General features: G+C 41.8%; 2 protein-coding genes and 1 long non-coding RNA gene across 5 annotated transcripts in view; 1 reads left to right on the top strand and 2 right to left on the bottom strand.

Moving 5' to 3' along the window:
* Positions 1–1,486: 1,486 nt before the first annotated feature.
* GEMIN2 (gem nuclear organelle associated protein 2) lies at positions 1,487–8,432 on the bottom strand. 2 transcript variants are annotated; one of them, XM_062623758.1, is made up of 10 exons: positions 8,286–8,432; positions 7,594–7,678; positions 6,311–6,400; positions 4,811–4,870; positions 4,535–4,645; positions 3,920–3,964; positions 3,111–3,179; positions 2,695–2,805; positions 2,430–2,488; positions 1,487–2,121 (listed from the first exon to the last, which is right to left on the bottom strand). In XM_062623758.1, exons 1-10 carry the CDS (start codon positions 8,405–8,407, stop codon positions 2,082–2,084), a joined length of 792 nt encoding a protein of 263 aa, XP_062479742.1. In that variant the 5' UTR covers positions 8,408–8,432; the 3' UTR covers positions 1,487–2,081. The 2 variants fall into 2 exon arrangements, with proteins under 2 accessions (XP_062479742.1, XP_062479751.1); XM_062623767.1 differs by lacking the exon at positions 2,430–2,488.
* Positions 8,433–8,690: 258 nt separating this feature from the next.
* On the bottom strand, positions 8,691–9,625 carry LOC134166269 (uncharacterized). The gene is made up of 2 exons (XR_009965813.1): positions 9,508–9,625; positions 8,691–9,301 (listed from the first exon to the last, which is right to left on the bottom strand). It is a non-coding gene; the product is annotated as an uncharacterized LOC134166269 (long non-coding RNA).
* A 1,412-nt stretch (positions 9,626–11,037) lies between these two features.
* SEC23A (SEC23 homolog A, COPII coat complex component) overlaps positions 11,038–14,113 on the top strand; it is a 28,334-nt gene continuing 25,258 nt past the window's right edge. The window contains exon 1 of one of the 2 annotated variants that reach the window (XM_062623734.1): positions 11,038–11,173. The gene's annotated coding sequence lies outside the window, so the exon portion shown is untranslated. Of the gene's footprint in view, positions 11,281–14,113 lie in introns of both variants that reach the window. The other variant, XM_062623724.1, reaches the window with a different exon arrangement.

Raw genomic sequence — 14,113 nt, 5'->3', positions numbered from 1 at the left:
CAGTTCTAGGAAGCATCTAGAGCAGAACTCAAACTAAAAAAGTGCTGTCCCACTGTTTATAGAGGAAAGTAATTAAAGTGGTATGGTACTCAATGGGGATCAGCTGTTTGACTGAAAATTCTGGGTTCTTATACTAGTGGCTTATAGGAAGGCTGTGGTGGTTGTTTACCTTCATTCCTCACACTTGTTTGTAACTATAGGGGTAGAGAATCAGCTAACTAGTGTTCTTGCATTTCATGGGTTCTTCAGTTGCCAGCTGCTACTTTCAACCTGCTGAAAATGTCACTAAAAAGACTAGAAATAATTTGCACTATATCATAGATGGACATCTCAATGCCATTACTTCAGGCATCTGCAGTGGTAGACATTCAGTATCACAGACCATATAGAATCATTTCTACTTACGTCTCCAGAATTAAAAGTCTAGTAGTTACTGTAAGTCAGTTTGATTTTTCACTTGGCATCTAAGACTACTATTCCAGATGCAAAAGCACCAATCATTCAAAAACATACTAAAGGTTTATTGGTAACTGGTTGTCATTAATGATTAATAATAGCAATGGGAGGGACTTAAATTCTACAATAAACCAAAAGCAGGTATCAGTTAACACTGTTTATCAATTTGCTGCTGTCAACAGAATTCATAGTTCTTTTAATATGAATTTTTAATTACTGAAGATAATTAGAACCCGAGGGAGTCATATATGTACCAAGCAGATGCTGATACTCCTAATGAAACACTCCATGTTAAATATATAAATAGGCAAGCTCATGTATTTGTCAAGATACCATACAGAAAATAAATTTGTTCATTGTTTAATAAATGCTACTATTAAAAGCACTGAATACAGCTGTGTAAATTTCACTGGTTTCTGCAACTGTTTACTTAAAAAGAGCATTATTACCCTGTCCTGGGTTCAGCAGTAGCAGTCATTTTTCTCCTTGGTAGCTGGTGCAGTGCTGTGTTTTGACTTTTGGCTTGGGAACAGAGCTGGTAACAATGATGTTTTGGTTTGGCCAAGGACTTTGTGAGCCTCATGCTCTGCCAGGGAGGAAGGGAAGCCAGGAGGAAGCAGAGACAGGACACCTGACCCAAACTGACCAAAGAGGTATTCCATACCACAGCACGTCATGCCCAGGATGTAACTGAGAGTTACCCGGGAAGAGCTAGGACTGCAGGGTTGGAGGAGGTATCAGTGGGTGCTTGGGCTGGTGGGGTGGGCGAGTGATCGGTCAGCTGGTGGTGAGATGGTGTATTCTTTTCCCTTGTTATTTCCTTTATCATTATTATTATTATTGGTGGTAGCAGTAGTGATTTGTGTTATACCTCAGTTACTAAACTGTTCCTATCTCAACCCATGGGAGTTGCATTCTTTTTGATTCTCCTCTCTATCCCTCCGGGAGTAGGCGGAGGGCAAGAAGGGGGCGTGGGGGGGTGAGTGAACGAGCCCTCTGCCTGGTTTTAAACCACGACATACCCCAAAAGTAGTAGCATTCATGTTTTATTAAGTTAAGGAAGTTAGTGGCTATAGCTGAACTGCTTAGCCATGTTGAAGCTCAGGAACCAAAGCTTGAAAAAAACAAACACATTCAGCCCTAGTTGTGTAGATTTCTATGGTAAGGCTGCTGTTGAATATCAGGAAGAATGAGAAAAGCCACCGTATTTATGAAAGCTCTTCAAAATGCTTCAGTTTTTTAAAAGAAAGACTTTAGTGGGTGTGTTCTAGATAAAGAACAACCCATTTGTAATGTAACTTCAGATTTCACTTAATAGCAGTGTCCACAGGATTACACATATGGTAGAAATTTCTAACTAAGAATGTAGTTTACAGAGACAGTACCTTGAGAGATGATGTCAGACACTTCATTGACCATTTTGTGATGATGATACCAAGGACACTGACAATTTGTGCTACAGCTCAGCTGAAGTTATTCACAGCAGTCCCAAGTGCATTATCATAAGGGTGCTCTGAAGGGCTTGTATCGTACTTCAGGTCTGAACAGTGCAGAGTCTTGCTGTTAACTCGGACAATGCTGTTTGTACTATGACAACACAAAATACTTGATATTCTCGAAACAGTCTAGGAAGGCTCATCAGCCAAGTCACGCTGATCAAAGTACCTAGTGGTGAGAAGCAGAATATGGTAAGGAACCTCTAATGCAACATTACTATGCTCCGAGTTGTTAGATCCCTTGCTTTCTAGCACTTCTTTCAGTGTTTTTACTGTAATTATAGCTTTGCAGTTCAGGGGGCTTGTCTCAGGATACCAATATGCTTTCTTCACTCTTAGGTTTATCTCAAGTCCTTTTACCCAAGTGTATTTGCTACATAGGCCCCAGGGTACTTTATTTTCACTTTCAAAGAATCTAGGTTAGGACAAGTAATTTTTGGACATCCTTTACTGTTTTAGTTAAGTAAGTCACATTACCTGCTAACTAAGCAGATTATCAAGTTCAGAGCTGATATTTGTTCTTCATTCTTGTTCTCCTGAAAGGGAATAAATATTATAACAGGTCATTTGTTACCCGTGTCAAACAGAAAAGCTGTTACATGATATACTGTGTGCTTGTAATCTTCCCCTCATCCTCAAAGCAAACTCAGGACATGAAAAATTACCAAGAATTGAAAAATGATTCATCTTATAACTTGCTAAGTCCAGCAAGTCCTTTGTGCAATATAGCATTAAATCTTACCCCTAGTACTCTGACTTCTGAGCATCGTCTTGCCAGCTGTCGAATAAGGGAGTGAGCTTCAGGTAGCAGAGGTTTTTCAAGGCATGCCAACAGTGCATAAAGCCATCTACCCTGTGTAGATTCAAATAACAAAGTTTTTAATTATGAGCATTTCACTGAAGTTTCATGCAGTTCTTGTTATATACAGCAGAACTGGAGCATAGTTCTCAAAACAAAATTGCATTTAAGCGTTACTGTGAGAACTGAAAATTTTGAAAGCCCAATGAGACACTACCCTAATCAAAGTTTTGACAGCAACTGAAATGAAAATGATACATACTCTTCAGAACCTAAAACATTTTCATACAGAATTATGAACAATATATCCCTTGTTTAATGTGTTCATGTGCAAGTAATTAGAATAAATTAAAAATTACCAGTTCTGGAGTAAAATTTTTCTCCCCAAACCAGCTGATCAGGTATTCCAAGACAGTGGTTACTGTTGCCTTTAAAAGGGGGACAGAAAGAGACAATAAAATACCTGAAATGTTTTGTTCTGCTGTCCTTCTACCCAAAGGATTATATTATATAAAAAGCAATGTGATTTTAAAAAATTATGCATGTTATGTATTTCTACTCTGTGATGCTATATGGTATTTATTCCAGGTTGAAGTTACCTTATAAAGGTAAAGCAGGTGTTAAAGAACCAGTTCCTGGAATTAATTAATTTTCTGTGTCAACAAAGAGTTATGGGTAAGTAGCTACAGATAAGGAAAGAGGCAGCTGACTGGCTGTTTTCTACAAAGGTGGAAACATAATAGGAAGGTTAAGTGCGATAATTACAGCCTTGCTGTAGGAGTTGTAGCCTCCTTGTAGGAGTTCACCATTGAGTGTCAGGACTGCACTTAAAAACACTGAGAAATCTTAAAACACTGTTAAGCACCTAATGGGCCCTTCAGAAAAAAAAAAACAAAAAACCAAAAAACCAAACAGAAAGTGTTCTTGAGAAATTACAAGGACAAAACACTTTTAAAACTAGACACAATGAATGTTCACTAGTAAAGCTGTTTGTAGCTGAAGGTCAGATAGCGATTACTTGTTTTTCTTGCAAGTGTACAATGAATAGCAATTGTAATAAACAGTTGCCTACTCTAGCACACAAAAATAGGCAATACCTGCAACAGACAGAATATGAGAAATAATCGTTTATGCAATGTCACTATGCAATTCTAAGAGGTAGGCTTACCTGATTCATTCTGCTTACAATACTTAGCAGAGGGGGAAAGCCAACCTGAAAAAAAAAATCAAGTTGGAAACATTATCATAGACATTTTTGTTCTAGTTTAGAACATACTAACATTTTAATGTAGTGCTCAGACATTTGCAGTGAATTGAAAGTCTTTCTAAGCTTTGAAATCCATTTTTAAGAAGCCTTCAAGCAAATTCAAGATAAGGTCCAGTCAAATTTGGTATCAAAGAACCTTGCTTTCCCTGGTATCTGTTAGTTTTGTTTTCTCAAAATACGACAGTGAAGGGCACATTTGTAGGATAGCATGTATAAGGAGAGCAGGCACGTATCACCATTTAACAAAACACTAAAGCACATTATGCAGAAAGCTTCCCCTTTAGTTCAGTGAGCAACTAAGTAGCATGCTTTAGGGGTAACAAAAACTTTTTGACTAAAGGGATAGACTTGTTCTCTGCTTCACTTGGTTTCCACTTAAAGGGGAAGAAAAAGGGGAATTTCTGGGCTCACAAGAGTCTTTCTGTGTAGCGCAAAGTGGTAATAAACAATAGAGTTGTTTCTGGCAGTTATTCTTGAAAATAGCATCTGAAAATTAGATGCAAGTTCTATACTCACCTTTATGTAATTGATTCCTAGACTTTCATCATCAGATTGTGTATCTATTTCCGAGTATATTCTTTCACCTAGGCAGAACTTCTTCCAGCCTTCTTCATCCTCTGGCTTTGGCTAAAAAGAAATGAAAACTGTGAAATACCGCTATATTGAAGACACCAAAGAGAAGACTTGATAATATGACCAAGACGTTGCATTAGACTGTAAAGCAAGATTAACCACCGGTTTAATGACCTGAAGCACCCACCCCCCCCCAGCACTGCTATGAATTCTACTCACCATAGTAACATTGCTGTCCAAATGTTGTGACTGCCAGTGATTTCGGTGCTTGTTCAGGCTCTGAGTAATTAAAACGAAACCACAGTTCAACTTTGCAGTTATTTTATCCTAGCCATAGCTACTCTTCATTGTCCTTAAAATGCATTAAAAGTCTATTTTATGATGTTCTGTAAATCAGTAGAGGCATAACTGGCCAAAGAGTTGCCATGCCTCTTAGTATAAATGAAACTAAGCTGCTCATGCTGGGTTTTTGGAAGTAATATTAAAGCTGAAGAAATTTTAAAGTCTTTAAAGCTTATGAAAAAAAGCTGATTTAGTCCAAAACCACACATAAAGCCAATATCCTGTTTCCAGCAGTGGTCTGTACCTCTATCAGGTATCTACAGAACTGTTAGGAAAAAAGCATGCTTTCCTAGGGTATTCCTTCTACCTGATAGGGATGCCATATAATAAAAACTGTCCTGCTGGACAGTTTCCTGTACAGAGTGTAAACTTCTTGTAACAGAAGAAATTTTCCCCCTAACTCAGTTGTTATTGTAGCAGTAAAAGTGACCACTAAAAATGCTGTAACAGCAGCTGATGCATAGTGTTTGAACAAGTAACTTCTGATTCTCTTTTCATTCTTAGATATTTTTTAGAATACTCTAATACTTCAAAGTGTTAATTCTGGCACAGATGAGAGGACAATTCATTTGGGTATAAAAGGAGTATCTATACAATGAATATACCTTTAGATGTAAGTTTGCTTGTTCTACTAAAACCTCAGATTATGCACAATACCTATTATGCAATGTGACACCTTGTAGAAATAAGGGCTAGCTCAGTTAATGTTTACATTGTAGATGCAGCAGTACAGACTCCCACCTTCACCAATTTATTTCCCTGACAAAACAGGGTAAATGAGCGCATGCAAAATTGAGTGCTACAGCAGCTTCACTGCAGTTGGTTATTTAAGAGCAGGGTGCAGTATGGAAAAGTTTGTGCTAACACAACCTTGCAAATACATTTTACCAAGTCAGTATCTCTCCTTGTAATGGGTGCCACCACTGTCAATATTCTAAATGGACACTGTGTTGTATATACATGAATCTCCTCATGGGTTAGAATCCACTTGTTTTTTCAGTTGGTGTTGAGTTCTGTAGAACATTCCTGCTGGCACTAGGTTTTAATATAACCAGTTAACACAGGGGCTTATGTCCTCCCTCAGCTACACCACATCATTTAATCTAAACACCAACAGATATTTTGCTGAAGTTGAAGCAGATTTTTTTTTCTTTAAACATGACTCAAGAGTTTTACCAGCAGTTCAAAAGCCACATAGCATATAACAGATTTCTTTCCCCCCCCAAGAGCTTAAAACATTTGCGTACAGATATCTGTCCTACCATAAAGTCATAACACTTCTATACTAGATGCGAGATTGTCCCCCATAAACAAAGGGGTGTTCTATCCACAGTCCCCTCACCTCCCCCTCCCCCCCCCCCCCCCCCCATTTTGTACCTGACGAACAGCTGAGAAATTGGCCACTTGCTGCTGCAGCCACTTGAGTGTTGGGGAGTATCCTTCAGGAGCAGGCTGACATCCGGAAATCTAAGAAAACACTGGCACTAGTTATAATGCAAATAAAGCTTTGTAAGAAGAATCCTTAAGAGCAAGAGAGTCAGTAAACATTTACTATCAGGTAGACAATACTCTTTAAACCTTCATTTAAGAAAGGTAATTCCATGACCACATCCAAGACTGACTTACCAATTGGTTTAGAAAAAATTTCTTCTGACTCTTCTTGTATGCAAATACGAAGAAAACTTAAGTATTCAAAATACACTGGCAACTACTTAAGGTCTTCTTTCTAGCAATGCTCTGCCTTAAATTTCCCTGTTTATAAAAAGCAGGGTGCCATCTTGGACAGTTGCTATGAATCTGAAGCATTCTACTTGCCAAGACAGTAAGTCAAGGAAGAAAGAAGACCACAAAAATACGTTTTAGAATTAACTGACAGTTAAGTAGATACAACCTCTTTAAAGATAAAGATGAAAGAGTTATTAAAAAAAAGCAAACAACTTTCTACAAATGTTTAAGAACATCACTACAAAAACAAATGAACAGAATGGTCACAGAAGTTACATGGTTGTATGTCAGTACTAAAAACTTTTCTTGAGCAATGGAGTAGTTAAATTTCAGATTACAGAGTTTTCACTTGAGAAAGACAATCTTGGTCTCTCAAACAATTTGAAAGTAGATTGAAAACCAAGCTGGCAAGGGCAACGAGACAACAGAAAAATCTACTTGGGCAGTCAGGAAATAGTGCAATAAAATATTACACCAAAAAGGAAAGAAGCAGTGCTAAAATTTCGTCTAACTTTAGTAAAGTATAGCAGTATGTACTGCCCTTACCCTAGATACATATTTAAACCCAAATATAAATATGGAGATAGCTTTCTAAAATTTATGCAGGTTTTATGATAAAATATTTGTGAAATTTAATTCAGTATTAGATTACCTGAGACAAACAGAACAGCTTGCTGTATATCAAGTAGCATAGACATTATCAGTTTAGAGCAATTATAAAGCCTGCTGTTACCCAGCAGCGGAACAGGTGTTTCTTCAAACCCTGACATTTGAACTCATCCTGTAGATGCTTTTAAAATCCAGCATGCTATTTAGTTATGCCAAATATTCCCCAAAGTAGTAAAACCATTATATTAACATCTTTCCCATTTTTTTTTTTTCTCAAAAAAACCAAACCAAACCCCAAAACAACGTGTGAAAGTTTTCAGACTTACTGAAACATTCACTGTCTGCTTCTTCCTCAGTTTTCTGGGGTCTATTTGCGCCACAACCACATCTGGACATCGAGCTGCTTCAATCCTACAAAATAAAATCCAGTTTTTCCTGTTCGTAACAGGTGGTCATATGCAGCACACCTCTGAAAGACGGCACCTGCACAAATCTTCAGGTATGTAAAACACTGGACACAGCGGGAATTCTTACGGAAAGTTTGACTTGAGACTGATAGGTCAAGTACTCTCAGCTTCTACACAGCTGCTCCAGCCGCTTCGGAGCTTGCTTATATTCTAACGCCCCTATAAACTGCGCACCGCTTCCCGCAGCGAGGCCTCGGGAGGCCTCGCACAGCGGCTGGCACGGAGAGCCGGGCGCCAGGGCTCTCTCCTCCAGGGGAAAACCAAGCAGCGCCGGTCCCGGAGCTGTGAGCAGCGCTGTGGGGCACCGACCCGCCGAGAGACATGCCGCGTACGCGACACAGCCCCGGCGAAGCAGCAGCAGCCTCGCAGGAAGCGTGTAAGTTTAGCCGCGATGCCGGACGGGATCCCGCTGCGCCGGGAGCACCAGCGAAACGGCTCTGCTGGCTGCGGCTAGGGAGCTAGCGGCAGCACAGCAACGCGAAACTCAACCCGGGCAGCACCGGCTGCTGCGCCGCTCACAGGCGGGTTACGCCAGCCCACCCGCCACTCACTGGACGCGCTTCAGATACTCCTGGGGTGTCCTGGGAGGCACCGTGGGGTCGAAGTCCTCAGCCAAATCACAGTCTTCCACAGGCAGCAGTCGCGGCATCAGCTCCTCCATACCCGACTCCATAACCTCACCGCCACCGCTACGAACACCCCGCCTCACCGGGTGCCGCTGGGAGGCAGTGCGAGTAGTTCTCGCGAGAACTGCGGGACCGAGCCGGGTCCTCCCCTGTACCCCGTGGCGGCTGCCTGTGCGGTAGGGGCGGGTGCCTCTTGAGGCAGTGTGGGAGGTGGGCCTGCTCATGTGCTGCCCGTCAAAAGAGAACGAGATCATCTTTAAAGTCCCTTCCACCCCAAACCATTCTGGGATTCTGCAGTTCCTTGAAATGCTTTAGGATTTATGACTGAAATCAGTTGCATAAAAGTTGACTGCTGTAAATTTAAACAGATATCTCAATCTGTAAGGGTTAATGCCTGAGTTCTTATTTTGTTGCTGTGTAGTGGGAGTATCTACATGCCAAATCAAAAATGAGGTAGCATTGGCACAAAGGGGGATTGTTTCTTAGTTAAGATAAAAAATGGAAAGATAATGCTGTAATAATTTACATTGTGTATTATGAAATCCCTGTTACACAACATATCAATCTGTATATTATTTTGCCCATTGGTTCTGCTGCATGCAAAGTCAGTTTAGTGCTACCCACAGTCCATCTAGTAGATCAGAGTTGCTTTGTCACGTCTGATACCAGTTCGAAAAGAGCAATGCTTTTTCTTCCACAAGGCTGTGTTTTAGCAGTTCTGAACAAACACCTACCTTAACTCCTCCTCTCCACTGGCTTTTGTTTGTTTTAAGGTGTTTCCAGAACCACCTACGTGTAACAAAGAGTTTTAATTCTGAAACCCGATCTAATGTTCTAGTTAAGGACCATGCAGCTGCTGCAGTCACTACAGGATATAATACCTGCTTAGCTAAAACTACTGTGATACTTCTGGAAAGGCTGACCAATAGGCAAGAGAAAAACTTTGGTGAGTCCCTGTAAAAAGTTTTCTTCCTTTACTTCAGTAATATTCAGAATTTTTTTTTTTCTGTTTGTCATGAAGAACTGTGAACAGAAAAAGAATCCACAGATATAAATACAGGTTAAATAACTTTCTATCCTTACATTTCTTTTTCTGGAACTTTCCATTTATACATTTAAAATGAAGTAACGTATTTTTAATTGTTACAGGGAGTCTTCTTCCATGGATAATAAAATTGTTTCTAGCAAGTTTTACCAACAGTGTTGATGAAGTGACTAGCAAATATGGCTCAGTGTAAGAAGAGGAAGAAACTAGGAATGAATATTCTTTCTCCTCAACTGCCTAGGCCTTATGGAAGAGTACTTTTCCAAAGAAAGGGTGAGTTGTCATCAGTGGACATGCACTGCTGAGGGAAAAACCAAAACAATTAACACATGAACTGAAAATTCTGCATTAAAAAAAAATTAAATGCTTTAACTCTACCCTCTAAGATTGGGAGATAATATCTTCCTATAATGAGTATACACCCTGTTAGGATCCTATTTTCTATTCTATTGTTTTGCTTCTCCTTGCATTTCTCTGTGGTTTGCACCATCCTAACAGCTGCAAGACATAAGTTTAGAGCACTGGCTTGAGTCATGATGAAATTTAATTGTGCTAATGACTGATTAAGAATGTTTATACCTTTTGTTTGTAGTGAACTTTCATAATAGTATACTTTCCTGTGCTTTCTTCTCCCCTTTTAAGTGTCAGTTGCCCCTTTTTCTCTCACAGGTTACAGATTTCATCCTGCAGTTCTGACTTCGGGATTTGCCTCTTTTCAGTGTAACTTTCTGAGAATGTTTCACATAGTGTTTGAGTACTTCTAAAATTACAGCACTGAACTGCTTTCTGTGCATCTGTCTGAAGTTATTTTGCCATGCCGCGTATTTTGGTGGGGGTGGGTGCTTTTTATAAACTGAAGAGGTTGCATGTCCTTGGCAGGCTCCTGCTTTAATGCTCCCACACCTGGCAGTGGTACTTGTGGATGTGAAAATTTAACATCCCTCCCTTTAAGTTCTTCTGTTGTTTACCTAGGCATGTTTTAGGACTGAAGAGGACTGGCAAACGTTACTGGAGATAGTATTGGGATAGAAAGTCTATCATGATTACATCTATGTATTAGGAAAGAGAATAAGTATGTTTTAGTTGGTGGTCATAGCATGTTTTCAGTCACAGTGAAGGAGGACATGGTAGCCCATAGAATTTTCTCAGGCCTCTTCCATGTCCGTGTTTGTCGCACTGAGGTATCTCTGGAAAGACAGAAGACACTGCTCTAGCCTTTTGTGGCAGGCTTGTTTAAAACGATTCTGAAGTGCTCGGTGTCACCCCTGCTTGGGTTGGGGGGGGGGGGTGATAACCACACTGCCAAACTGGGCAAAACTGTATGGTTACATTTATGTGAAAGTTATTGTGCAGATAGTAAAAGCACTCTATCAGGCTAAACCCAGCAGGAATATCATTCCAGTATCTTTTTTCCCAGGCAGTCCGAAGAGCGAGACTGGAAGAAACGATCTTTAGAGACAGCTGGAAGTCGAGCGGGTTATTAAAAACACAGGCACACAAACGGGCAGGAGCCGTGGGGACGGTGAAGGTCAGCGCTGCGGGATGCCTGACGCCTGCCCCGCTCCTCTCTCCGGGGTACAGGCCAGGAGCGGGTGGCAGCCGGGCGCTGCGCCTGGCCGGGGGAAACCGTGGCGCTCAGCCCGCCTCCCGCTCTCTGCCCCTTGACGTGGCGCGGCCTCTCCTATCGGCCATGTTGGCTGCGTCGGCAGCGCCGGGGCGGGTGCGTGCGTGCGCGGAGTGCGAGAGAGGTGGCGGCGGCCGGTGCGCGGTGAGTGGGCAGGGCAGGGCAGAGACTGAGGAGGCAGCGGAGGGTGTGGGGAGCTGGAAGAAGGCCACGGGTGGAGAGTTCTTCGCCGGCGACGTGGCGCTGCGCGGGTATGGGGGGCACTCCGGGCAGTGGGGCCGCCGCCCGGCTGCTAGCCCAGGAGGGAGCGTGGTGGGAAGCTCCCCGCCTCCCCTTACGGGGCTTCGGGCGCTTACACCGCTCTCCGTGGCGGCGGGGGGGGGGTCCCCTTGCGGCTGGAAGCTGCTCTCGGGGTCCTTGAGGGACCGGGGATACCGCCGGTCAGCGCTGCCCGCCGTCTCCGTGGCGGTGAAGCCCGGCTGGGGTCGTGGGAGCAGGCGCTGAGAGCCCCGTTCTCTGCAGGGCTGCCGGTACCCGGGTAGGGCTGGCGGGGCACGGCCTCGGCGCGGCCTCTCGTCCGCCGGGTGTAAAGTGCGGCTCAGTTCAGCTGCGGCTGCCCTGTCCTGGAGCTCCTTGGAGCTGACGGCGGTGTCTTGAGGTATCAGTAAGGCTACATAGAAATCGTGTGTAGGCCCTGCTGCCTTTGCATAGGTTTTTTTTTTAATTTAGGTGGGGTGTTACATGCAGTGGTTGTTTAAAAAACAAAAGAAGTCCTCGGTTAACATACCTGGGCAAGCAGGTTTGGATGGTGGCTGTGTTGACAAAACGAAATTCTCGTGGTTGTCACTTTGACAAGTTGTGGTTGCTTTACAAAAACTACTAAGTTATTCTCCTTGTATATTGATGAATTCCTTCTTGGAACTGAAATAGATTTGTGTCTGAAATGCTGATTTTTGCATGAAAAATTAATTGAAGGGTTATTATTAATCTCATTTTGCCAGATTATGAATAAGAACAGGTTTGTTTTAAGAAAAGTGCACAGTGAACTGTACTGATTTAGTGGCATTTAAATATATGGTGAAGTACTTCCATCCATCAGTGCTTGAACCTTTAAAATGCTGTAGAGAGAAATGTTTTAGTTTTGTCTGTATGTGCTGGCAAGGACTAGTTGATATTATTTTGGTGATCTTCTGTGCTGGGACACATTTACAGGTAGTGTTTAATGGTGCTGAAATGAAGGAGGGCTTCAGATTATGAGCTGTTTGCAGTTGTTTCTGGAGGCATTTCAAAATAACGTAGTTTCAAAGTAACGCATTTCAAACCCATTTATTCAGCTACAGGATAGCTTTCCGATTGGTGTGTCAAACACATTTGGTATGTGTGGTTGTTAGGAAGACTTAACTGTACTCTTGCATCTAGTCAGAGTAATTCCATAAATACTACTGTTTGCTTGAGTATCAGGCCTTCATAGTCGGGTATCATCAGCCTGTGACATTATGCAATTCAGGTGTGGCTTCTTTCTGTGACATAGAGTGAGATTGCCATTGTGCAGGGACACGAGGTAAATTCAGCTTCAGCAACGGGCCTGAGGCAGCAAGCCAGGATGCAGTGACTGCTGGTCTTGTTGGGATGTCCTCTTCTGCAGCAAAGCTAAAACAATGACACCCCAACATGGGAGCTATTGCTGGTCAGCTGTTCTGAAAGTCACTTGTCTGTGTTTTTTTGAGTTGGGCAATACGTGTTTTGTGGCATTCAGGTGTATGAGGTTTGGTATGTAGCCTGTTGGTCAGGAGGGTTTGTTCTTCTGGTCCAATGTAATGCGTCTCCACACCTGTCCCAGAAGATGTGCCTGCATAGTTGTAGCAGTGGTGCTGAAATGTAAAGGAACTTGTGAGACTGTGAGTTTCACATTTAGTGAAGGATAAAATATGTCAGCATTATTGGCTCTTGGAAAGGAAGAAAAGAATGGAAGAAAAGGTGGAGGAAAACTTACTAGCAGGTTCTGCTTTCTGAACAGGAAATACACACTTTACTAGAAAGCAACAGTAAAAAGCTCAGTAAATCCAACAAATCTTTTATGATACATGTGCACTTTATTAGTCACTGCACACTGGTGTTTGTACATGGCCTTCTGAGGAGAATAACTGAGTAGTAAAAATAACTCCCACATAAAACCATTTCAAATGTAGCTGGAGTGAAATGTGGAGAAGAGACTTCAAAGTCCAGTGCAGGAAGTGGGAGTTCATGTTGCAGTGTATGGAGATGGAGTTGGTGGACTTTGTAGCAGATGCCTATGGAATACCTGAAATAGCCTTTAAGTTGTAATTTCTTCTTGTCTTCTCAGGGAGAGAATGTGCATATAATACACAGGTGACAGCACCTGTGGAAAACTTTGAGAAAGGTACTCTGTTAAGTTTGCCTGTTAGTCTGTATTCTATAGGAACAATTTTTAGACTGCTTTTTGTACCTATCATCACATGCTGGCAGTTGCTTATTTCCGAATAATGCTAACTGTGGAACGTGCAGCTTCTCTTTGGTTTGTGGATGTTGCTAATGTTTTCTTAAAAGTCAGTGTTAGAATAAAATCATTAAATTAAACTGTGATTTAAATGAACTTGGAAAGCTTTTAGCAGTCATAGAAATTAAAGGTGCCATGCCGTTATAATTTTAGTAAAGAGAGCTAGGTCTTCATAAACGAAGTTTCCAGGAGTCTCCCTTAGCATATGAAATCGCAGGACTAAGAAGGTGAGTGTGCTTGTGAGAATTCCTGATTTAAATCTCAATTCAAGAGGATTACAATGTTTCTAAAAGCTGTTCATTAACTTAGTAGAGTCTAGATTGAGACCTATGAGTATTTTTCCAGACTGCTTTCTAGGTGGTTCATGTAGGCTTTTACAGTGCATTCTTATTAGGCAGTGGGAGTTCAGCTGTTGTAGTTACTGGAAAAACCTGTGCTATATGTGCTCTAAAATGTACTTGGAAACATGCAGCAGGTCAGGAGCAGTGTGTATATCGCTGGGGGTTTTGGGGAGAGGGCGTACTTGCTGACTTTCCCAGATCTTCACAGGTACCTTTTGAGCTTTT

Source organism: Pezoporus occidentalis, unplaced genomic scaffold (assembly GCF_034315485.1).
Source record: "Pezoporus occidentalis ecotype Australia unplaced genomic scaffold, CSIRO_AGI_Poc_V1 ctg108, whole genome shotgun sequence".
In the NCBI taxonomy this organism is placed as follows: domain Eukaryota; kingdom Metazoa; phylum Chordata; class Aves; order Psittaciformes; family Psittacidae; genus Pezoporus; species Pezoporus occidentalis.
The sequence above is the reverse complement of the archived record's forward strand: the minus strand, read 5'-3'. Positions and strand labels throughout refer to the sequence as shown.

Excerpts from the sequence above, each read along its gene's own strand:
- GEMIN2 (XM_062623758.1), bottom strand. The coding sequence starts at position 8,407 with ATGGAGTCGGGTATGGAGGAGCTGATGCCGCGACTGCTGCCTGTGGAA. Across the intron at positions 7,679-8,285 it reads GAGTATCTGAAGCGCGTCCA|GATTGAAGCAGCTCGATGTC; the intron begins GTGAGTGGCGGG and ends TTTATTTTGTAG. Across the intron at positions 2,122-2,429 it reads ATAATCTGCTTAGTTAGCAG|GTACTTTGATCAGCGTGACT; the intron begins GTAATGTGACTT and ends TCTCACCACTAG.